At 53.8% G+C, this 24,928-nt stretch overlaps 1 protein-coding gene and 1 long non-coding RNA gene across 3 annotated transcripts in view; one reads left to right on the top strand and one right to left on the bottom strand.

Annotated features, from left to right (window-relative positions):
* Positions 1 to 15,834, bottom strand: part of MFSD4A (major facilitator superfamily domain containing 4A) — a 24,070-nt gene extending 8,236 nt beyond the window's left edge. Inside the window, exons 1-6 of the mRNA XM_061159915.1 lie at positions 15,605 to 15,834; positions 6,090 to 6,288; positions 5,192 to 5,452; positions 2,066 to 2,228; positions 1,547 to 1,662; positions 364 to 537 (exon numbers count right to left, since the gene is read on the bottom strand). Coding sequence (XP_061015898.1) covers positions 364 to 537; positions 1,547 to 1,662; positions 2,066 to 2,228; positions 5,192 to 5,452; positions 6,090 to 6,288; positions 15,605 to 15,834 — 1,143 coding nt within the window. The remainder of the gene's footprint in view (positions 1 to 363; positions 538 to 1,546; positions 1,663 to 2,065; positions 2,229 to 5,191; positions 5,453 to 6,089; positions 6,289 to 15,604) is intronic.
* On the top strand, positions 14,600 to 24,928 carry LOC133068947 (uncharacterized). 2 transcript variants are annotated; one of them, XR_009695726.1, is made up of 7 exons: positions 14,600 to 14,798; positions 15,617 to 15,775; positions 16,168 to 16,262; positions 17,930 to 17,958; positions 18,149 to 18,331; positions 20,002 to 20,111; positions 20,891 to 24,928. It is a non-coding gene; the product is annotated as an uncharacterized LOC133068947 (long non-coding RNA). The 2 variants fall into 2 exon arrangements; XR_009695725.1 differs by lacking the exon at positions 17,930 to 17,958 and having other exon boundaries at positions 17,992 to 18,331.

Here is a 24,928-nt window from a genome sequence, read left to right as displayed (position 1 = left end):
CCAGGGTGAAAAGCAAGGATCAAGGTCAGCACTGCTTCCCTCCTCATCCCGCAGGCTGTCAGCAAGGAGCTGCTCCCGACATAGCACCAGTCACTTCTCATAGCCCCTTTCTTCCATGGGTACAAAGTCCAAGCCCCAGAGAGAGGAAAGGGCTTTTCCAAGACCATGCAAGTAGGCTGCATGCCTTGGGTTTCCACCCTGTCCACTCCAGCATCTCTTTCCTACCCTCTCTTCCTTGTACCCTGACATCCCCCACCCCCCAACCTGGGGCAGAGTCCAGTCTGAGAAGGTGTCCTGGGGCAGGGCTATGGCACAGGGTGAACGGTTCTTCTGGGTCTCCAACAGTAAAAGGGCGCTGCTTACCACATTGATGAAAACCATGGTGGCTGGCTTCACTCTGGAGGAGACAGGAATGGAGATGAGCCGGCCCAGGGTGATGAAGCCCCAGAAGAGGCTGGGGAGGTAACCGGCCACCTTGTGTCCCACGGACAGCGGCTTCTCCACCGCATAGCTGTACACGAAGGCGGAGTACGCGCCCTGTGGGAGACAGGTCCTGCTGAGCACACCTGCAGTGTCCCCAGCCGGGCAGGCGTGGTCTGGGCTGGCGGGGACTGGCCCTGCTCCTAGAGGCCTGGAGCCGAGTCCACCTGGCAGGTGTAGCCTGAGCTGAGGCTGGAATCTGGGCGCCACAGCCTGCAGGTGGTGCCTGCAGGAGCCAGGAACTCAGGAAGGTGTGTCTGGGTCCCAGAGGAGCCCCACGGGGTCCAGGCAGGCAGGCAGGCAGGCTCTGCCCCCCTCAGCCAGAGCAGAGTTTCACTACATGCCCTATTCACAAAGATTCCACAGAAGGGTTTTTGCTAAAGGAAGGGTGCTGCAGCTAAAAAAAGGTGTGTACAGGCATCTCATTTTACAGATGAAAGGGCAGAGGGAAGTGACTTGCCCAAGGTCACACTGAGCGTTGGAAGTCAACCAGTTCTGTCACGAGTACTTTCTACCAGGTCATCTAGGCCTTTAGGGCCTTTTCTTTGGAGAGTCCCTCATATGGCAACCAGTTAATCAATCAGCCACTGCAAACGGTCCTAATCTAATCCTTAAGAGATTTCTGGAAAAAGGCACTAAATAGAGTAACAGAGGTCACTGGTGGACTGAATAGCTAGCTGGGCCCAGATACTGCCTGTAGCTTGTTTACCACCCAGGCTTGGAATGTGCTCCAGGAAGCAGAAAGCCCTAGCGTCTATATGGCATGACCTCTACCTGGGGGAACAGGGCACTGCCCCTTTGAAAAAAATGTAACACTCCAGTGTCCCCTATCCACAGGGTTCATGAAAGTAAAATCCGAACAATACAAAAGACCATAGTTCCAAGAGGCTGTATTCAGTTCTAGAGAGGCTCTTTCCTGGGACTTATCCTGGGTTTAAACACTTGGACCAACTGTACTAGAAGTGTGGTCTCTCGGAAACCTTGATCCACCTCCTTTCTCTCTCCACCCCTGGACTTGAGGCTCAGGGGGTGCCCCATGAGGGGCGCCCTCCGAGGGCAGGCTCACCGTCAGCCCGTCGGTCATGAACAGGACCAGGGCGGCTGTGATGTGGATGGCAAAGAAGGAAGAAGGGACCCCTCTGAAGTTCTTCCTCTGGCAGCAGCTGAACAGGTCCTCATGCCCTGGACGGGACACAGGAAGGGGGGACAGGTCTCAGTTCCCCCTCCTCCCTCGGCGCGCCCAGCCCTGGCAGAAAGGAGACCACTTCCTTCCTCCCACCTTCTCCACCTTCCAACGGCTCGTGAGGACAGCCCCCGTTCGTTTCGCAGGGTGGTTGGAAGCAGGGCTCGGGCCAGGCGGCATGCTTGAGGTCACACAGGCAGGGTGGAGGCGGGAGCTGCTCTCCTGTCCTCCTGGCCCGTTTGCTCCATCTCTTGCCCCCTCCCCGCACCCCGAGACCAGCAGGGCCAAGGGGTTTTTCCCAGCCATTACCACCTGTGATCCACGTACTCCCTCTGGGCGGGAGGGCTTAGCAGGGGAGCCTTGGAGTGGGGCCTTGAGCCGAGGGTTCCTTAGAGCCCCCACCTGGGTGGAACTTGGGGGACAGCGAGGACACGTCTTCCTTCTCAGGAGGCTGTGTCTCCAGGGTGAGCTCGTCTGCGGACAGCAGCAGGGGCCTCCTCTGAGGGCAGCAGGCCAGCAGGCGCTCTTTGGACAGCAGATACAGCACAGCCAAGGGCACCGGGAGCTGGGGGCGGGCAGAGGGTCAGGAGAGCCCGCTCCCCGCCCGTCTGCCCGTTTCCCAGCCCGGCCTGCTGCACACGCCTCAGCCCAGCTGTGTGGCAAAGGTCTGCACGGTCCTGGGAGACAACAGCTCTTTCCACAGGGTGCCCCCTGAGAGCCAGCCCCAGCTAAGGCAGCCAGGTACCTTGACCCCTGCAGGCTTGTAATTGCTACCAGACTTCAACTGCAGTCATTTCCCTGCACAGACAGGTGCTTCTCACACACAAAGCTTGGACTCACATGGGGCCTCTGCTGGCACAGAACATGCAAGAGCTAAACTCCTTTCTAACACCCTTGTCCTGAGCGGGGCTGGGAATGGCCCCTCACACTTGTTCACACTGGCAGAGCATGTTACGCTTTAGAAAGAAGTTTGGCTTTTGTTCATCACAGTTCTGTAAAACGTGCTGGGGGAAATCATTAAACCTACTTTCCAGGTGGGGCAACTGAGGCTCAGAGTTATCACTTAGTCTAAACCTGCTCCAGTGGGAAGGTCTGAGAGCACTGGCGCAGGCCACACAGCTGACTTGAGGCAGAGTTAGACTGACGCCCGGGCATCCCGATCCTGACGAGTGCTGTCTCCATGTCGGGGCTGTTCTGGGTGATGTCATACCTCTCAAAAGCACAGGGGCTGCCCTCAAGGTAAACAGGCAGGGACTCCTTTAAATTGAGAAATGCATGCTACAGGCAACACACATGCAGAGCCCAGAGTCAGGTTGACTGACATTTGTGTTAAGTCGCTTAGGCTTTATGAACTCCCCAGAGCAATGAGAAATGTCTCCTGCTCCTGGAGTTGCCTCCACCGCCTCCCTCAGGTGCCTTGCCTGTGTCTAACCGCCCTTGCTACCAGGAAGTCCTTCGTTGAGTCTAACTTCTGCCTTTCCTGCTGCAACTGCATCCTGTTTCCTTTTGCTTTAGAAGGAGAAGCCCAGGGAGCTGTGGAAGTGTCCCAGGGGCCAATGGGCTCCTCGGGGCTCACAGGCAAGGCTGGCGCTGCCTGGCACCGCCCTGGGCAAGCCTCTACCTCACCTGGAGACAGGCTGGCTCACACAGGCATTTCCCCAAGTCACCTGAACGCCTCCCTTGTGCTGGCACCTCCCTGGGGGCACCTTGGGAGCCTCTTTCCACTTATTAATGTCAGTTAGGCACACCCCAGCAACATTAGAGCCATAAACCCTGCCTGAATGGAGGAGACGGCCCCTGCCTCCGAAGCCCTGGGTCTGAGGCAGGAGGTGAGGCCCTCTCTCCAATCTGATGGGGGAAACAGGAAACCCACACGCAGAGGCCTGGGCAGCAGAATGCCTGGGTGAAGGCCAAGGGGAAACAGCTGTAAAAGAGGTGTGCTCACTCAGGTCGGGCTTCGCAGAGAGGTGGGTGGTGGGAAGGACCTCACCAGGGTTGGCTGATGTTGCCAGTGGGAACACAGTGGACCTTTATTAGGAGCCCGTCCAAGAAGCAGAGGCTCCACCTTAAAAGTCAGAGGATGCCAGGTGGGCTGGCCTGAGTGTTTGCATTTGCCCACATGCACATGCACGCTTAGCCCATTCTCTTCTGGGGTGGACTGTTTATCTTCAGACACAAACCAATGGAAAAAGTCCGGAAATCCTGCAGCAAACAAAGTGCCTCCAGTCTGTGCCTCATGGAGCAAGAGAAAACAGACCTCAGGCTTAAGCTGGCGGGACGTTCCGGCTTCCTGGTCCCAGAGTCTCAGCCTTGACATTGTACTGACAGGGCACTTTGCCTTCCGAGGTCCCCCTTGGAGGGCAAGGCCTGAAGCGGCATTGTTCCCCAAACAATGATGGGCATGGGAAGAAAAGGGAAGGAGCAGGGGGAGAGGGGTACACTTTTGAGGCCGTCCCATGAGGACTCTGGTACAGGGGATGTTACAGAAGAGAAGGGAAATGAGCAGTTGATCACAGGGCAGCTGGGGGGAGCTTGTGCCGGAAGTCAGGGTTCCAGCCTGGTCAAGTCTCTTACTGGCCCCTTTATCAGGCCCTGGAGCCAGTGACGGTCTGACTGTTTAGTGGGACTGAGTGTCCTCAGAGGTCTCTTTCAATGTTACCAGTATGGCATCGCTCTGAGGCCCAGCCTGCCTGCCTTGGGAGGGGTAACTAGACTAACAGACTCCAAGTCAGGGTGATAAACTATGCGGCACCTCCATCCCATGGCCAGGCAGATGGCCACCTGGACTACCCCCACCCCAGCGCCTGCTCCTGGTGCTCCCAGCCATCGTCCCTAAGCTGGCCAGGAGCTGGCAGGGGTTCCCTAACCTCTCCCTCTGGCCCCAGCCTGGGCTAACCTAGGCTGCAGGGCCCCGGGGGGGCGTTTCCAGCAGGATACGGGCCAGTCCTGACTTGGCAGAGGAGCATGAGAGCTGGGGTGCAGAGGGCCCTGGGATCCACCCCGGTCTGTCCCCGTCTGTCCCCACCAGGGCAGCCACATCACGTGGGGTCCCTTGGAGGTCATCTTGTCCATCTTCCAGCCTCCATGGGGGCCCACCTCACAGCAGCAACGGAAGACGCCCACTAGTGACTGAGGACTGCGGAGGGGAGCCTGGCGTGTCCTGCAGGGCTCTGTCCCAGGGCCCAATTCACCTGCCCTTGGAGGAGAAGAGCTGGTTTCCTTAGGGAGCTCCAAGGACTTGGAAGTCCACTCTGATCTCATGGCGCTAAACCTGCTCACTGTTTAACCTCCTTGGAGAATCGCAATCCCAGGATATCACAACTGAAGGACCTTAGAGGTGATCTCCTGTGACTCCCTGTGGTCAGGATGAATCCCTGCGGGTCGGCTCTCCCATCTTCTTGCCTTCCTGAAGGCACATCTCAGCCCCAGTCCATTTCTCAGAAACGGAAGAATCTGTACTGGGAGCTAGTATGGATTGGTAAGGGACTGTCCACTAGCCCTCACCCAACCCTGCCCAGGGCCACTCACGTTGATCAGAGCCATAATCCAGAAGGCATAGGACACACGGGTCCCTGCCCCATCCTGCGAGGGCAACCCAGGCAGCGTCCGGTTGGGCCAAGGCTGGGCCTCAGGGTGCTGACGGCTCAGGACCCTGGAGGCATGGAACAGGTGGCTGCCAGAGGTGGCATTGGCTGTGCTATTGGCAGGCAAGCAGCTGGCCTCAGACAGGAAAGGGTCAGCGATGAGAGGGCTCAGCAGTGCACCAAAGCCCACAAAGAAATGGAGAACCTGGAGGGGGAGAGAATTGGGGGGTGGTGGTGAAGGCATGGCTCAGGCTTTGCATGACCCCCATTGTGGGAGCATCAGAGGATGGGAGGCAGGAGGCGTGAGGAGTGAAGCTCCTGTCCCCACCTTCCTGCCTGAGATAACTTGGTGACAGCGGCCAACCCCTCCCTCACTCTCTTCTTTCCCAAAGCTTAACCCTCAGCCAGGGGTTATCCCCATGCCAGAATCCACCAGGTAACACCCCAAAGGGAAGAGGGCTTGACAAAGGGCAGGGCTGGACTAAAGTCCTGGGCAACAGGGAGGAGAAGGAAGGAAGAAGAAACACAGGAGGAGACGAGAGAACAGCAAGTCCTCCCATCACGCCGCTTCCCAATTTACAAAGAGCCTTTTCTCGTCAGCACTTAGATTCCTGTGACCCTTTGCGCACAGCTGTCATCACCCCGTTTCAGAGGTGAAACACCCAAGTCCAGAGATGACAGCCAGTGTGGCCCAGCTGGCAGTGGTCACTCTGAACTTGACCCTGCTGCTCCTTCCAGGTCACCGTCCTGGCCGTGAGGAAGGGACACCTGGCCCGGGCAGAGGGCTGAGGGCGCTCCTCGGAGCCCCGCCCCTCCCTGCCCCAGGACTGCTGGGGGCTCACCTGGAGGAAGACGGCGGAGTCCTTCTGGTAGATCCTCACCAGCTGCATGTTGGCTACGGTGTCGATGCAGCCCATGGCCAGGCCGGCCAGCGCCATGACAGAGGCCAGCACCTTCACATCCCGGCAGAAGGGGATGGTGGCAAACACCAGGGAGATGGCCAGGGAGGAGGCGAAGAGGGCCCACAGCGACTGGGCCAGGCTGCAGGGTGGGGGGCGAGGTCAGTGGGCGGGGCTGCAGACCCCCCCAGCCCCATCCTCCACTCGCTGGGCGGACCCCCAGGGAAGCCGAGATATTCCTGTCATCCTCTGGTCAGAGGGCGAAGGGAGCTGAGGCGCTCTGTTGCTTATTAGCTATAGGTTGTGGGCAAGATGTCTGAGTCTCCCCCAGTGACAATCCCTGCCGCACAGGTGGTCGTGAGAACTATGTAAGGGGCGTTTCACAAAGCATAATTGCTATTATTGGACTTATAAAAGTGATTTTGTATCCTTTACTTTGAACTGTTTGCTGATAAACAGTTCATCATATATGCACAGATACCTCCATCCCTCCCAGGGAAGGGGTGGGGTGAATCGGTCCTGAGCGTCTCTGGGGAGCTGTGCCACCTGTGTGAGGCTGGAGGTGGGCCCGGGAGCACGGCCAGGCCCCCCCCACACACACACAGGTGGGCCCTCTGCAGGCGCCAGGCCCAAGCCGCCCAAACCAAGCCCTCAGCCCAGATATCCGAGTAATCTGGTGACCCTTCTACGTGCCCGCAAGTGTCCAGAAGAGAGGCCCTCAGCCATCCCCACCGAGCGGTGTCTGGGTTGAGAGCTTTCCCCAGAGGAGCCCAGAGCAGCAGCTGAGTGAGTGAACATGTGCCTCGAAGCCTAGGGCTTTGTCGAGGTCTTTCGGGTGCACCCTGTCCAGCAACCAGACTCTCGAGAAAGGAAGGAAGCCTTATGTTTTCCGGGGCCAGTCTGAAAGGCTAAGGTGGGGGCAGGGGGGGAGGAGAGTGGGCAGAAGAAGGTTCTGGAAGGGAGGGCTTGTGGAGGAAGCACCTCAGATTATGAGAAGTTGGAGAGCCCTAGGCACCTCCATCTGGCTGTCCAGACTTAGAAGGTCGAGAGGGTTGGTGAGAGTCAGTATTTACATGTCAAGACCTGCATTTCCAGCTCACTGACAACAAGCGAGTCAAGAGACCCTTCAGGCTGTCCTCTCCTAGGAGTTCTTGCCTCTGACCCTGTTGGCGCTCAGCTTTTCATCTCGTTTCATCTTTGATTAAATCCGTTATCAGACGGGCTCTGCTGATAGCAATGGATTGCTATTTCCTCAATTTCTTGTTTGCAGGCTGGTCTACCCATGGTGACCCCTGCCAACTCCCAGCTCTGAGCTGTGTGTGAGAAGGCAGGGGAGACTGACCACCAGAGGCAAGCAAGAGGGGGCCATGCTGCGGGGAGGCCTGCTCAGGGCCCCAGCCCCCGTCCTGCTCCCCGTGCACAGCGGGCCGCGGGCACTGACAGCCGGCCTGCTCCCCGCGCTTCACGTGCTTCTGCTTCCTGCTCCCCGGTGGGCCGTCTCCTGGTACTGGCTCAGAGGCGATGCCCACACCTCGCAGGCCGACAGGCCTCTCAGCTCTCTTTCCCCTTCCTTTCCCTGCACAAGATTGACTGGGCAGCCTCCAGGGTGGCCTGACTTCAGGGGTGACAGGGGGTCCCCGCCTGAGCTACTCCATGGACCCGACATTCCTCACCCATCGCTTTCTGCTAAAGCACAGATGCCCCAAGTACAAAAATGCTCTCCTGAAAACGTGATACTATCACTCCTGTCTTGAAAAACCTGGATGAGCATGGTTAACCAGCCCGGTAGTAGAGTCCAGAGGGAGCCCGACCTGGGATCAGCGAACTGAGAGGGCGGGAGTGTGGGAAGTTGGGGGAAAGAAGGGAGAGCTGACATCACGGCGGACACGAGAACAGCAGACACCTGTTCACGGTGTCCAAGACATTTGGCGCACACAACAAAGCTGTGAGCTGGCCCTTGCAACTGGGCCTTGTGTGACTCACAAGGAAACGTAGGCCAGAGAGGGATCAGAGACAGTTAGGAGAAGGGCTAAGAAAGCAGTGGACAGATCCCGGACCACCGCCCGGGGCTGCTGACTTGCTCCCGACCCCGTGCTGCTTTCCCTGGAGGAGTGTGGGCACACACGTGTGTGCGTAGAAAGGGTGGTGCTGGGCCACAGACCCTGCTGGGCTGAGAGGGGAGCAGCCAGCAGGGAGCACGAGGCCGGGTTCTGCAGGGCCTTGGACTTACGAAGCGGTGGCAAACGGCTATAGTCGCTGGAACCGAGTGGACCCTCTGCTGGCGTTATGGGAGCTCCAACTGCTTCCGGATAATGCTGGCTCCATCGCAAGCTTCCTAAGGAAACTGCTGCCTTCTGCTCTTTGCGGGACCCACACCTAGACTGTGCCTAGACCTCCATCCCCTGAGGCGTCTGGTCTGGGGTTACTAAATAATGCCAGTGAGATGGGAATGCTTGAGGAAGGGCTGTCTTATCACCCCACGCACCACGGCCTGGACAAAGGGATCAGAGACAGTTAGGAGGCTGATAGTATGGGGGTGACAGAGAGAAGGAGACAGGAGTAACAAGATAAAGAGTCTAGTGGGCCAGGTGGCCAGACGGTGCAGAGTGAAACAGGCGGCTCGGGAGACAGGGCTGGGGCTCAGAAGGGCTGGGGGCCAGTGGGCAGCCTTGCCAGGCCTCTCCTCGCTCCAGTGGGTACCTTCTCACTTTCCTGTTCTAGAGAGGGACACCCAGTATCCAGAGGGGGCCCTTTTGTTCCCAGGCCCAGGGACAGGCAGGAGGGAGGGATGGAAAGAGAATTTGGAAAGGAAAGGCTGGAGGCAGGCTGGCCTGGGAAGTCCCTTCTGCCAACCCTGGGCCAAGCCGGGCCAGCGCCTGCCAACCCCGGGCCATGGTTTGGGCTTACAGCTTGCCAGCTGGGTTCCTGGGGTACCCTGGGGTGGGGTGGGGGCAGCCAGGGGGTGGAAGCCATTTCCCAGGAAATGGGGACAGCTGCACCGCAGCGAACGTTGGGTTTGCATCCCAGGCAGCCCACCTGCCCCAGCTGTTTTGGCGGGGCTGTGCCTGGTCATTCCAAAAATCAGCCTGAACAAATTTCTTTAGGATGATAATGTTGTTGCCAAGAAAAAAGGCATCCTAGAGACATCCTAGAGCTAGACTGAAATACACTAATTGGCCTGGTCACAATGATTTGGTCAACGGCCCCTTCCAAGACTGTGGGTAATTGAAAATTACATAATAATAATGTCATTCCCCGGTGGCTCAGACAGTAAAGAGTCTGCCTGCAATGCGTGATACCCAGGTTTGATCCCTGGAGAAGGGAATGGCAACCCACTCCAGGATTCTTGCCTGAAGAATTCCATGGACAGCGGAGCCTAGCGGGCTACAGTCCATGGGGTTGCAAAGAGTAAGACACAACTGAGCAACTAACACTTTGCATTTTTTTTCCAAGGTCACTGCCGCTTTGGCAGCACGGATGTGTTTGTAACCAGAATTCGGGTCCTAGGCCCGTCTCTGCCGCTTCCCAGGGGGTGGCTCGGGGCAAGGCATTGACACTGAGCCCTTCCGAGCCTCAGTTTCTCTTCTGTACACCGAGGATGGTGAGAGGTGCTTTGCAAGGCTCCTGTGCGGAGGGAGCGAGACGTCCCCTGGCCCCCGTCTGCTTCCTCACTGGCAGCTGTCCCCTGCCACCCCCAGCCATCTGCAGCTCACCTGCAGGTCCCGGGCTTTCCCGGAGGAGGAACACACTGGCCCGCTCGGCATTCAGGGTCAGAGACCTGGAGCCAGCTCCATGCCTGACCCCCGGCCCCGCCCCTGGTTCCCGCTGCCAAGCCCTCTGGGGTGATCCTGCGAGGCTGGCCCGGAAACTGCCAGAGTGGCACCAAGGACCGAAGAGCCCTACCCGCATTTTACACATCGGGAGGCAGCCCAGATGAGACGGGTGGGAGACAGGCCAGCACGGACCCGGCTTCTGGCCCCGACCTGGGAGAAGGCCAGGGTGGTGTCACCGCCTGTCCCTCCCTGGCCTGGGTCCTGAAGTCAGTGCAGGCCGGTGGAAAGAGGGGGGGCCCTGGTCCCCCAAGACAGTCTGGGGAGCCCTTCCTCGGGAAGCCGGAGAAATGTCCGAGTTACTTATTAACGGTCCCACACAGAAGGTGCAGATGGGGGCGGGAGCAGAGTCAGGCCCTCTTGGCGGGCAGTACTGAGCTGCCGCCCACCTTGGCCGCGTGACCTTGAGCACAGCTCAGCTCAGGGTTCGGCCTTGCCCAGAGGGCACCTGTGACCCCTCATGCACCTGTGCTGGCCGTTCTGGTTCTGCGATAAGAGCAGGGGCTGCCTGGCTCCGAAACAGGGGGAGGGCTTGAACAGGCAGATGTCAGCTGGGGTCCCACCCCCGACTGCTCGGGTATGAGGAAGAATGTGCGACATTCCCCTCACAGTTCTGCCACAAGGGAGTCCCTCTGTCCACCTTGGACAAGCTCCTCCCTGAAGGACCAGGCAAAGGGGAGAAGGCAGACCCAGGCGGCGTCAGAGGCATCTAGCCCCTCTCCACCCCCACAGGGGCAAGGGCGGGCTGCAGGCTCCGCTCCAGCCTGGGTGAAAGGGCAGGGCTGACACCCAGAAGGAGGGGCAGGAGAAGCCTCCATCGGGGTCACCCCTGCACTCACACCCCTCCAGCGGGATCACCCCCGCACTCACACCCCAGCCCGTTTGACACACTCTGCTAAGGCTGAGGGGACCCTGAAGGAGGAACAAGGGAGCCTGACTTGGGAGGGATCTCTAACGAGGCGGCTGCCCAGGTCAGGGCAGCACCCTTGCGTGACGACGTCCCCTGGCCCGGCGAGTGCTGGGCCCCCACCGAGTGCTCCCTGCACGCCGGTGAAGCTTGTAGTCTGCCTGAAGCACCTCTCCCCACACCCCTTGCTTGCACTGCTCTCTCCTGACTTCAGGAGTCAGCTCAGAGAGGCCTTCCCCACGGAGCTGAAGTAATCCCAACTCTGTAACTCCACTTGCTTACCTTATTTCCTTCATCTTACTAAAATAGTCCTCTAGGCTGTAAGCACCTTAGGAGCAGGGACCTGCATCATTTTCACTCTGAAAACAGGGGCTGGCTCAAGAGATATTTGTAAATTAGTGAATTAAAGGCTAGGATGGGTTTTGAGATTTTTTTAATTAAAAAAAAATTGAGATATAATTTACATGCCATAAACTATCTATTCAAAGCACACAATTAAGTGTTTTTTCAAAAATTTATTCAGAGTTATGAACTCATCACCATGATCTATGAGCATTTATATCACCCCCAAAAGAAACCCTTCACCCATTAGCAGTCACTCCCCATTCCTCTCTGCACAAACCCTTAGCCCTAAGAAACTACTCATCTACTTTCTGTCTCTAGAGATTTTCCCAACTCTGGACTTTCACAAAAATGGCACCATAAGAGTGTGTGGTCTTCTGTGACGGGCCTCTTTCACTTAGCATAACATTGTCAAAGATCACCCATTTATAGGATGAGTCAGGACTTCATGCCTTTTTATGACTGAAACACATTCCTTTGTGTGGACAGACCACATTTTGTTTGCCCATCCATCTGCGGATAAACATTTGGCTGTTATGAATAGCTGCTATCATGCTATATAATGCTGCTATGAACTTTCATGTACAAGTTTTTATGTGGACATGTTTTCAGTTCTTTGAAGAATATACCTAGGAGTGAAACTGTTGGGCCAGATGCTATCTCCCGTGGAGACAGATTTTTAAAGCCCAGGTCTGCGGCATGCTGGAAGGTGGACAAGCTGCTGGCGGGAGAGGAGGAGGCTTTCTAGATGGGAGACCAACCCAGGCCTGGCTCAGATAAGGGAACTGGCTTTCATACTGTGTTCCCAGGACCACAGGGAGCCAGGATCCTGGGCAAGTAGGTCAGAGAGTGGCCTGGGGAAATGTCCATGGAGAACAGGTTTCATGCAGTGGGCAGGGGAGAGTCAGAGGTGGTCTTGGGAAGGTGGGACTTGTAAGAAATTCAGAAAAAAAAAAAAAGAAAGGTAGAGAAAAAGATAGTTAATAGAGCAAAGAGAAGACGAACTCAAGCCTTCAGTTAAGAGCACACATGCAGAGGAGATGCCCAGGTAAGGTGGGAAAGGTTGGGGAAGCTCTGAAAGTCATTTATCTGCCCCGATAGCTTTGAGATAAAAGGGTCTCCCAAACTGCACAGGGTAGTAAGACAGGTCCCCGTGAAACCAGGAACAAAACCCCAACCTTTTGTCTAAATACCCACCCCTTCTTCCTGTCTGACAAGGCACATATCTACACACCCTGCCAACTAGGTGTCTTTGGGTTTTTTTTCTGGAAAGTTTCCTGCTCTTGATAAAATTTTTCTAAGGACGGTCAAGTCCAGCTTCTTCTAGCCCTAAATACACCCTTCTCCCTCTCGGCCTACATGTAGTGCCTCCTTGGAGCTCTCCGGCTATGTCAGAAGAGAGAGAGAGCGCTGGCCCCCGTGAGCAGAGGGCTCCTGCCCTCCTCTGCGCCCGCACTGACGTTGAGGTCTCCACACCCAGTCCCTCCAGAGTCCCTGTGGAGGCAACAAGAAGCCCCTGGGTGCAGGCCCAGGACTGGGCAGGACCCACGCAGGAGCCCCAGAGACAGGGCGCTGCCGTGACTCTCCCCTCCCTGCTGTGTGCCATCCCACACGTCCCCCGCTCCCTCGCAACAGCTGGCCCGTCCCAGTTTGTTACACCAACCCCCACCGCAGAACTAGCGCACACTTGCAGTAATCACTTAAGCTGGAAAGCACTAGCGGCGTATTAGCATTTTAGCTCGCGGTGAGACCCCAAGGAGCCCAGTCTGAGAGGCCGATTTCAGGCTGGCAGAGGTTCTGTTTGCTCTGAGGGAGGGAGGATTGAGATGAGCTGTAGGGCTGTAGGTAGGTGACGACTCCTGTCTGCGCACAGGCCACTCCTGCCACCTCCCTCTACTTCCACTGAAGTCTACCTTGCTCTTAACCAAGGGATAGGATTAGGACATGTTGTCTTGCAGTGGGAGGACTGAGGGTCACAATCTAAGCCTAAATCACAGATGGGACATACTCCCCCTGCCCTGTCGGACCTCCACCCATCACGTCCCAGCAGGAAGCCCCAGAAGCCCACAGTTTCCTCCCCAGGAGTGTCTCCTTAAGGATACTCAGCCCATGAGTATGGACCGTGTGCCTCTGCCTGGAGAGCATACGGTGTAACTCATACCCTGCAGAGCTGAAGCGGACTACTATGAGTCAGCTCGCTTTTTTATGAAAAAGCAAGAGGCATTTCCAAACTATCTGGTTCTAGACACAAATGTGGGGGTTCATATCCTGGCCAGCTTAATAGCTCTGTGACCTGGGGCAAGTTTCTTAACCTCCCTGTGATTCAGCCTCCTGCACAAAATGGAGATAGTAGCACGACCCTATCTACAGGATTGTCATGAAGGTTAAATGAGTTGATACAAGAACATTACCGAGAAAGAAGCACTGAGTACAGGGCCTGTGTGCTCAGCCGTGTCTGACTCTTAGAGACCCTGTCAGGCTCCTCTGCGCAAGGAATATTCCTGGCAAAATACTGGACTGGATTGCCATTTCCTTCTCCAGGGAATCTTCCCATCCCAGGTATCAAACCTGTGTCTCCTGCATGCCGTCACTGGCAGGTGGATTCTTTACCGCTGCGCCACCTCAGAAGCCCAAGTAAGAACAGTGCTTGGCATGGCCTAAATGCTCAAAAAAGCAAGTTATTATTGCTATCATGACTATTCTCCTTTTCCATGAGCCAGTTTCCCATGCCAAGACCCTTCCCACTGCCCGTTCAGAGCCCCTCGTTGAGTACCGAGCCCTGAGGGAGGCACTGGGCAGGTAAGGAAGAGCCAGCCCAGCTGGGTGTGTATCTTTGCTGTTCTCACAAATCCTGGCATGCCAACCTGCCATTTAAAATTATCCTCATTCCTCTTCCTGTTCTTTGCCCTACACAGGTTTCTAAAAAGTTCCAGGTAAGGGAGCTTTTGTAAGTCAAAATACTTAAAAACAAAGAGAAAAATACCCGGAATGATTTCTAATGAAACCTGTAGGCAGAATCAGAAAGAATCTTGAGCTTTTTCTTAAGATTTTCTGAGTTCTCCACGCATCCACTCTTGTACAAAACCCACAGAAACACTAGTGTCCATAAGGACACTTGCTTCTTCAGAGGAGACTTCTTTGGTTTACAAGAGGATTTTGGTCGTGGGGATAATCACTCCCGAATTGATCACGTTTGGTCAGCCGGATGGCTTAAAGTGGCTCTCCATGTGTGGACACCTGTGCTCCTCTCCATCAACTCTAGGGGACCCAACTCACAGACGCCTCTAGCAGTGAGCCGAAGGGCAGCGCCTTTGGCCCAGAAACCCACCCCCACACCCCTGTGGTTTTGTTCCCAGGCTTCTGCTTGTCTGAGGCCAAGCAGTCCAGGAAACCACCCAGCCAGAAGCCAGGACTAGGGAGACCGCCAGCAGCCTCTGACTTGCAAGTCATCTAGCCCCTGCTGTGGGTCTCTTCTCCCCGGAGCATCAGGAGAGTGGATCCTGCTGCCTTTCCAAAGGGCTCCATGGAGGTGACCCTGTCCAATTCAAGCCTGGAGGATGAGGCTCTGCAATGGTAGGCAAAGGGGAACCTCTGGGGGCCATGCCAGACAGCCCAGAACCCTGCCCTCCGGCAGACGCTGGGCAGGAGGAACATGGGGTGGGAGAGGCGGAGGCCAGAGATGGTCACCTCACTAAGCGATGGGTGGGTCACCCTGCACCTCCCCTTTGGTGACCTCGGCGCTGAGGTCCTGCCTGTCTCAGAGGCAGAAGGGTGCTGCTTGCAGGGGCCAGTGCCGGAAGCCCGGCGCCCCCAGGGGCAGGACCCCACAGCACTCACCAGCCCAGTGGTCACCCGGGAAGGGACACCTTTTGCTGGCTGCTCTGGAGCTGAGGATCTGAGTGGAGCCCGCCCCAGGGCACTCTGTCCAGCTGCAGCCAGCCCTGGCGCTGGGCACAGCCCCTGAGATCCACTCCCTCTCCTGCCACCTCACTTCCAATTCCGCCCCGGGCAGCAGGGGCTACGGACAGACCTCAGTCGGCTCGTGCCAGAGGCGACCCGGCTGCCTCTGCGAGCTCGCTGCCACTCTCCCCGGGGGGCGGGGGGCGGGGGCTGGGGTGGAATAAGCAGGATGAGGGCTGGGTCTATGAGTAAGGGCAAGAAAATAATCTAAAAGTCACCTTCAGTCCTCGGGGAGAGTTTTGGGGGGAGACCTGGGGGGGGGGCGGGTGGTAGGGAGGCAGCCCTCCGGCTAAGGCAGGGAACGGCTGGCGGGGCGGGGAGGGGTGGTCGCGGCCTTCCGGAGGCAGGGACGACCCCCGGCGCGAGCCCCGCGGGGGGCAGGACGAGGGCGACGGGAAGGGCCGGGGACTGGCACTCACGTCCTCTTGAAGACGCCCCCGAGGGCGCTGCCCAGCAGGAGGCAGAGCTGCTGCGAGAAGAAGACCCAGGAGATCTCGGGCAGCGAGCTGCGCGTCTGGCAGCGCAGGTCCAGCAGCGTGGGCCCCAGGAAGGCGATGCACAGGCCGAAGCTGAAGAAGACGCTCCAGTAGGTGAGCGTGGGCTGCAGGTTGCGGCGGAGCAGCCCCGACACCCGGACGTCGCAGCCCATGGCCCCGGCCGGCGGGCTCGCGGCTGCTGGTGCGGGCGCGCGCGGTGCCGGAGTGCCGCTTCGCCAGCCTGCCCGCGGGAGGGCCAGCCGGGCCGGGGAGCCAGGGGCCGGGGAGTGGCGGGGGCGGGCGGGGAGGGGCCTCCCGGCGAGGGGCCCCGCCCTCGGGCCCAGGGAGCGCCCGGGGCGCCGTGGGCACCGCGACCGGGCCCGCGCCCTCCCCGCGCGGTGCCAGGCGCGGGTCTCGCCTCCTCCCCGCACTCAGATTTCCACCCTCCCCCGGCTACGGGAGACCCTGCGGGAACCACTAGTCACCCCCACCCCCTCTCCCTCCAGTTCCGTGTCTTTCCAGTCTCCTTATCCGGCCCCCCAGGGTCGGAGGGCCCTGGACGCCCGTCGGCGAACTGGGCAAACAGAGCCCGAGACGTCCGGTAAGGACACCGGGAGCGTGGTCTTCAGGCGCTTCTCTGAGGCTGCAGCTGCAAACCCTCCCCAGGCCCCGTTCTGGCCTGTGCTTTCATGTGAAGGGACCCCGAGCCCTCTCCCCTAAACTAGGGGCTTCACTGATGGACTTCGGGCGTCCGACAGCGCCCGGTCTCCCCCTGGAATAGAAGGCAAAAATCTCCTGCATACGTTTTTTTTCTTGGCAGAGTATTCCTGACTTTCACCAGAAAGGTAGTCACTCTAAGCTCAGCAGAAGGGCCTGAGACACATCTCCTTGGTGCCCTGTCCAGGTGGGATGGAGGAACACGAAGGTGTTCTTCCAGACGCATCTCTCTCCTTTCCTCCTTATTGAGAAGGGGGCGAGAGGAGGGTGGGAAGAGCAGGGTAGTGACTTGGAGGAATTCTAAAATCGTCCTCGAGGGAAAGAAAAAAAAAGAGTTCTGAGGAAAATTGCTTTTTTTTTCTTCGCTGGAAGAAGTGCTGGCTGGGGGGTGGAGTGGGAGGGTGTTAAACTCCAGACTGGGAGTCCTTCCAGGCGCCTGCAGTTGACGCAGGCTGTTACTCCCCCCAGGTGGCCATGTGGCTGTTGGGTCCTGTGTGGTCCTGCTCATGAGGGAGCCAGGCACCCGTCCTGCGCTGACCTCTGGGGCAGAGCAGAGGGGCCCCTCAGGTCACCTCAGCCCAGGCGCTCTAGTAGTGGCAGGAGCCGTGAGGTCATGACCACTCGCCCCCCACGGGGACCAAGGCTGAAACAGGAGGAGATAAGGGGGTGGGTGTCCGCATGATGGTTTGACACGTGGTGGAGGCAGCCAGCCTCTCTTGCTCGTGCCGGTCCCCTCTCACTGGGCGCCCTAGCATCTGCCCCGTCTCCCAGGGTGTGGGCGCCGGGCCGGGGAGCCCCAGGATCCCTCTGGCTTGGTTGGCCTATAGTTGATGACAGTTCCTTGTTCAGTAGTGATTATGTTGGGCCTGCAGAGGACTTGCAATTAAGCAAAACGTGATCCTCTAGGGAGGGGGAGAAAAACAAATAATAACTGTAAACATTTAACTGAGTCCTCTCTGCCACTCTCAAAGAATTCCGGAAGCTCAGAGTTGGAAGGAGCTATCTCCAGTGGAGTCCCCTGTCCCCACCCCATCACTGCTGATAAATGCTCATCAGTGCAGTGCTGGACTGGTGCCTCTTAGTGACGGGGACCTCACTTATCATTTCCGGGGGTCTGCTTCCAACGAGAATCACCTCTGGTTGTAGGAAACGTTTTATGCGGAACTGAGATGCTTCTTCCTGTGGCTCCCCACTGCCACCCACAGGACACGTCTAATTGCTCTGTGCACACTGGTCCCTCACACACATAATGACCTCACCCCCACACTTGGCTTCTCCAGCCCAAATGCTTGAAATTCTTTCATAATTCCCTCAGATGGTACTTCCCAGTTATATCATCCTACTGGTTCAGCTCTTGACAGTGACTCTGGTACAGTGAGGAAGTCCACAGTGTCTGGAATGCTAGAAGCTTTCTATAACTTGATCTGGGGGGTGGTTACGCAGTTGTGAACATAGAAATATTATACCCCGCCTCGAATGCAGCACCCAGTCACCTTACAGTCAAATCTTTCTGCCTTCCTTCTTTCCTTCCTTACTTTCTTCCTTCCTTAGGTGTGAGGCCCTTGAGCAGAGACAAACAAGTAAGTAACCAAATAATGTACATTCTGTAACAGGAGTGCTTTGAGAGCCTGGGGGAGAGGGGCAGACAGTTGTGCCCGGGAAGGCTTCATGGAACAGGTGATTACTAAACTCGATCTGGAAGGGCAAGTATGTGAAAAAGTTTTGCTCATGTGCTCTTTCTCCTCTTTCTCTGTCGCATCTGTTTTCCAGCACCATGACATTGTCTACCTCCTCCAGGAAGCTTTCTCAGAAAAATATCTGTCTAGCTCCCAAGTCCCAGCAAGCCCCCTCCACTCCTTTTGCCCTACAGTCTTTGTAGTGTCAGCTGTTACATTTCAGCAAGTGTTAGCTTCCTGTTCCTGCCACCCTGCCTCTCCTGCGGCCAATTAAACGGTGAGTTCTTAAGGACACAACTGTATTTGCCTCTAACTCCCTACCTTTGCCTTCTTTGGGATTGAAGTGAAAACTGACCTTTTCCAGTTCTGTGGCCACTGCTGAGTTTTCCAAATTTGCTGGCATATTGAGTGTAGCACTTTAGCAGTATCATCTTTTAGGATTTGGAATAGCTCATCTGGAATTCCATCACCTTCACTAGCTTTGTTTGCAGTGATGCTTCCTAAGGCCCACCTGACTTCGCACTCTAAGATGTATAATCATAAGGGATTTGATTTAGAGCATACCTTAATGGCCTAGTGGTTTTCCCTACTTTCTTCAATTTTAGTCTGAATTTGGCAATAAGGAGTTCATGGTCTGAGCCACAGTCAGCTCCTGGTCTTGTTTTTGCTGACTGTATAGAGCTTCTCCATCTTCGACTGCAAAAAAATATAATCAGTCCAATTTCGGTGTCGACCATCTGGTGATGTCCATGTGTAGAGTCATGTCTTGTGTTGTTGGAAGAGGGTGTTTGTTATGACCAGTGCGTTCTCTTGGCAAAAGTCTGTTAGCTTTTTCCCTGCTTCATTCTGTACTCCAAAGCCAAACTTGCCTGTTACTCCAGGTATTTCTTGACTTCCTACTTTTGCATTCCAGTCCTCTATGATGAAAAGGACATCTTTTATTTGATGTTAGTTCTAGAAGGTCTTGTAGGTCTTCATAGAACTGTTCAACTTCAGCTTCTTTGGCATTAGTGGTTGGGGCATAGACTTGGATTACTGTGATATTGATTGGTTTGCCTTGGAAACGAACAGAGATCATTCTGTCATTTTTGAGATTGCACCCAAGTGCTACATTTTGGACTCTTTTGTTGACTATGAGGGCTACTCCATTTCTTCTAAGGGATTCTTGCCCACAGTTGTAGATATAATGGTCATCTGAATTAAATTCACCCATTCCAGTCCATTTTTGTTCACTGATTCCTAAAATATCGATGTTCACTCTTGCCATTTCCTGTTCGACCATTTCCAATCTACCTTGATTCATGGACCTAACATTCCAGGTTCCAATGCAGTATTGGTCTTCACAGCATCAGACTTTACTTTTACCACCAGACACATCCACAACTGGGTGTTGTTTCCTCTTTGGCTCAGCCACTTCATTCCTTCTGGAGCTATTTCTCTGCTTTTCTCCAGTAGTATATTGGGCATCTACTGACTTGGGGAGTTCATCTTTCAGTGTCATATCTTTCTGCCTTTTCATACTATCCATGGGTTCTTAAGGCAAGAAAGCTAAAGTGGCTTGCCATTCCCTTCTCCAGTGGACCACGTTTTGTCAGAACTCTCCACTATGACCCATCTGTCTTGGGTGGCCCTACACGGCATGGTTCATAGTTTCATTGAGTTAGGCGAGGTTGTGGTCCATGTGATCAGATTGGTTAGTTTCCTGTGATTGTAGTTTTCATTCTGTCTGCCCTCTGATGGATGAAGATAAGAGGCTTGTGGACCCTTTCTGATGGGAGGGACTGGCTGCAGGGAAAACTGGGTCTTGCTCTGGTGGGCAAGGACATGCTCAGTAAATCTTTAATCCAATTTTCTGCTGATGGGTGCGGCTGTGTTCCCTCCCTGTAGTTTGGTCTGAGGCCAAACTTTGGTGGAGGTAATGGCAGTAATGGTGACCTCCTTCCAAAGGACTTACGCCAGCACGCTGAGCCTCCCAGGACTGCTGTAGTCAGTGCTCTGACCCCATGGAAGGCCACGGTCAACCCACATCTCCATCAGAGACTCCTGGACACTCACAGGTAAGTCTGGCTCAGTCTCTTGTGGTGTCACTGATACCCAGAGATCAAATTTCCAACATCTGTTGGACCATAGAAAAGCAAGAGAATTCCAGAAAAACATCTACTTCTGCTTCATTGATTACGCTAAAGTCTTTGACTATGTGGATCACAATAAACTGTGGAAAATTCTTAAAGAGATAGGAATACCAAACCACCTTACCTGCCTCCTGCAAAACCTGTATGTTGGTCAAGAAGCAACAGTTGGAACCAGACATGGAGCAATGGACTGGTTCAAAATTGGGAAAGGAGTACATCAAGGTTACCCTGCTTCAGTTCAGTTCAATTCAGTCACTCAGTCGTGTCTGATTCTGCGACCCCACGGACTGCAGCACGCCAGGCTTCCCAGTACATCACCAACTCCCGGAGCTTACTCAAACCATCTCATCCTCTGTCATCCCCTTCTCCTCCCACCTTCAATCTTTCCCAGCATCAGGATCTTTTCAAATGAGTCAGTTCTTCGAATCAGGTTACCAAAGTGTTGGAATTTCAGCTTCAGCATCAGTCCTTCCAAAAAATATTCAGGAATGATTTCCTTTAGGATTGACTGATTGGATCTCTCCTTGCAGTCCAAGGAATTCTCAAGAGTCTTCTCTAACACCACAATTCAAAAGCATCAGTTCTTTGGCACTCAGCTTTCTTTATGGTTCAACTCTCACATTCCATACATGACTACTGGAAAAATCACAGCTTTGACTAGACAGACCTTTGTTAGTCACCCTGCTTATTTAACTTATATGCAGAGTACATCATGTGAAATGCCAACCTGGATGAAGCACAAATTGGAATCAAGATTGCCGGGAGAAATATCAGTAACCTCAGATATGCAGATGACACCACCCTTATGGCAGAAAATGAAGAAGAACTAAAGAACCTCTTGATGAAAAAATGAAAGAGGAGAGTGAAAAAGCTGGCTTAAAACTCAACATTCAGAATGCTAAGATCATGGCATCTGATCCCATCACTTCATGGCAAATAGATGGGGAAACAATGGAAACAGTGACAGACTTTATTTTCTTGGGCTCCAAAATCGCTGCAGATGGTGACTGCAACCATGAAATTAAAACACCCTTGCTCCTTGGAAGAAAAGCTATGATCAACCTAGACAACATATTAAAAAGCAGAGACAACAAAGTTCTGTCTAGTCAAAGCTTTGGCTTTTCCAATAGTCATGTATGGATGTGAGAGTTGGTCCTTGAAGAAGGCTGAGTGCTGAAGCATTGATACTTTTGAACTGTTGTGTTGGAGAAGACTCTTGGACTGCAAGGAGATCAAACCAATCAGTCCTAAAGGAAATCAAGAAGACTCTTGAGAGTCCCTTAGACTGCAAGGAGATCCAACCAGTCCATCCTAAAGGAGATGTTCATTGGAAGGACTGATGCTGAAGCTGAAGTTCCAATACTTTCGCTAGCTGATGCGAAGAGCTGGCTCATTAGAAAAGATCCTGATGCTGGGAAAGATTGAAGGCAGGAGAAGAGGGAAACAGAGGATGAGATGGTTGGGTGGCATCACCGACACAATGGACATGAGTTTCAGCAAGCTCTGGGAGATGGTGAAGGACAGTGAAGCCTGGCATGCTGTAGCCCATGGGGCCACAGAGTAGGACGTGACTGAGCGATTGGACAGCAGTACCCTTGCCTTATGCCTCACAGAACACCTTGCAGATAACAAGCCCTGGATACATAGCTGTGAACTGAATTATTTACATAACACCTTTTTGATTTTTTTTTAATTTTCATTTACATATCTTATCTCCTAGTAATACCAAGTTTCCCAAGGGCAGAGTCTGTCTTTTGTGCTGTGTATTCAAATGTCTTGCCCTATCTAGTTACCCTGTGGTCATTCTTAAATTTGAAAGAAAACCTTGGGTAATCCCAGAGCCATTCTCTGATTGACCTCCTTGTAAATTGGAAAGAAATTACCCCTGTTTCTCACAAGCTTTGGAAAGCAGTTTGAGACCTCAAAATATGAAAAAAAAAAAAAGTGACCTGGCAGAAAGAGTGAAGAGTTCTCAGATTCTTGCTTGAAATCTATTCTTTTGCTTCTAGTGTCACCCTCTCCAGGAAGCTTTCTCTAAGTTTCCTAGGGTCCCTCCTTGGGGCTCCCAACGGAAACCATTGATAATGAACTGTTTACTGCTACTGTTTCAAGGCAAGGGTCATGGGGCTTGTTCTTCACTGGGTGCGGGGATTGACTCCTTGGTGAGAAGTGTTTGCACTACTCTGATTCCTGCTTATACTTGGAAGGTTACGAGCAATAAACCAGTGGCTTGTCTTGGACTATGGATAGGTAATATAAATCCTGAAAATACTCAAAGTGAAAGCAAACAAGATAATATAACACAGTGTGAAGTAAGAGCTAGATACCCTCACCATGATTCTTTTACATGCATCATAGCTCCCCAGATTCCTTAGTGTATAAACCTATGGTGTACATTTTGTTTTTGTTGCTGTTTCTATTAGCTTTGAAAACCTTAAATATTACAAAATGAACAAAGAGAAAAGGTCTGACTATAGCAATCTAGAGGGGGAATTCCTGGGACTTGGGCCTAATTTCATGCTTGGCAGAATCCTCTACATGACCACGGAGCTGCCCTTGGTCCCCAGGGCCCTCTGTTCTCTGCTTCCCAGACTCTCTTAAGGCTAGGCAGGAGCAACAGAGTTAAGTCTCTGTTCAAGATCATTAAGCATATCCTGCAGTTCCTCTGGCTTTTCAGGGCATGAGACTGGCCCTCCCTCACTTCTGAATTTTGTCTACTTGTCCACATCCTCACCTGGCTGGCCAGACTGTGGAAAGTAGATTGGTAGGCTCTGTCTGGGATTGGCATAGGGCAGTTGGCAAATGCCTTGGTGCCAAGGACTGACCCCAGATGACCCAGCCACCCTACCACACATGTAGCAAAGATGGGTGTGTGTACAAAGAGCCTTCTTTCTCAAGTATCCAGGTGAACTGATCTTTATGGACGGTGAAGAAGGTGGTTGCTGCAAGGTGCCAAGAGGGATAGGAGGGACAGGAACAGGCAAAATGGCCCAGAAGCATCTTAAAAATTAGACCAGTGGCCACACATATCCTGGAGAGAATGTTGCATAGAACCTGACATTTAGTCGGTGTCTGAAAGTGTTAGTTGAAGCTAATCTAACTTTGAAAGTTGAAAGGACTCTCTGAAATTATCTAGTGCAACCTCCCACTCAGAAACAGAATTTTATTTACAGCATCCTTGAAGGTGGCCACAGCTTTAGTGTGCTCAGGCTTGATGTCAGAAGAATCTAGTCTAAGCTATAAGACCTGCGAAAAAGTGAGCCTCAGGGTTTTTCTTCTCTAAAATATGAGGAATAATTCTTCCCTTACTGAGAGAGAATGTAGACACAGGAGCTAGCACACCAAGTTCTCATTAAATGATAATTATTATTATTGTTATTATCAACACCAATTCAAACTGATCTCCTAGTCTTGTATGCTAAAACAGTGGCTAATGAGACCAAGTCTGCCTAAAACTGAGTCCCCATTCTAAGTCCTCTCTGTCCAAAAGTATTCCCCATCTTATCCCTTCTGACCTCAATCCTGTACTAACTAAGCACTAGTCACCCAGAGTTAGAGGACTAAAATTGCTGTTGACAATAACATTGTTAATGTACAGACTCAGGTTGCTTCTCCAGGCAAGATGAGCTAGCAGAACCCTGGGTCATGGGCCACCAGCCCATGGTGGCCCTTAGGCATCCTGACCCCTAAAACTATGTACTATGATTAAGAAATGTCATAAGATGATGATTAATCTTTTTCTTCCCCTTTAACAACCCCTAACTTAGAGACTTCCCTGATGGTCCAGTGGTTAAGACTCCGTGCTCCCAAAGGAGGGGCCTGAGTTGGATCCCTGGTCAGGATCCCACATGCCACAACCAAAGATCCTGTATGCCACAAAGAATGTTGAAGATCCCATATGCTGCAACTAAGACCTGGTGCAGCCAAATAAATAAATAAAAATATTTTTTAAAAATTAAAAAAAAAATAACTCCCAGTGGGAGTGGATCTGAGGCTTGCCTCCCACTCCCTTGTTTGATGCCCTGCAATAAACTCTTACTTTGCTGCAAATGTCTACTTTCAGAGTTCGCCTTTCTAAATGGCGGGCTCATGAGCCCTTTGGCCAGGTTGTAATTTGGCTACCATAAAGGGACCTCCCAGGTTCCCCTGAAGTTAGTGCCTGTGGTCTGCAGCCCTTTGCCAGTGTGGCGCTTCCCTTAGCAGATCCAGCAGCTGAGGCTCTTTTGGCCAAGATATCCGATCAGGGAAGTCCCTCTTTGACCAAGAGTCAGCAACCCTAGGCAATATTCCAGGCTTGCAATGAAGGAATGGTTTTTGGATTGGAAGACCTCTATGGTAAAGAACCAGCAAAATGGTACGGGCTGAAAACTTTTATGTTTGTAGCTTAATGCCCTCCTAGGTCCATTGCTGGGTACTGAAGGATGAATTGGGTTTGATAAAAGTATGATCCTGGGACTTCTTTGGTGGCACAGTGGATAAAGAATCCTCCCGCCCGTGCAGGGGACATGGGTTCAGTCCCTGGTCTGGGAAGATTCCACATGCTGTGGAGCAACAAAGCCTGCGCACCACAGCTAAGGAGTGGGCACTCGTGAGCCCAAGTGCTGCAACTACTGAAGCCTGTACGCCCAGAGCCTGCGCTCTGCAACGAGAGAAGCGCCTCAGTGAGGAGCCCGCACACCACAACGAAGAGTAGCCCCCGCCTGCCACGGCAAAGAAAGCCCACGCACAGCAACGCAGACCCC

This window comes from Dama dama, chromosome 14 (genome assembly GCF_033118175.1).
Source record: "Dama dama isolate Ldn47 chromosome 14, ASM3311817v1, whole genome shotgun sequence".
Taxonomy (NCBI): Eukaryota; Metazoa; Chordata; class Mammalia; order Artiodactyla; family Cervidae; genus Dama; species Dama dama.
Note: the sequence above shows the minus strand (reverse complement) of the source record. Positions and strands in the feature narration are given on the sequence as shown.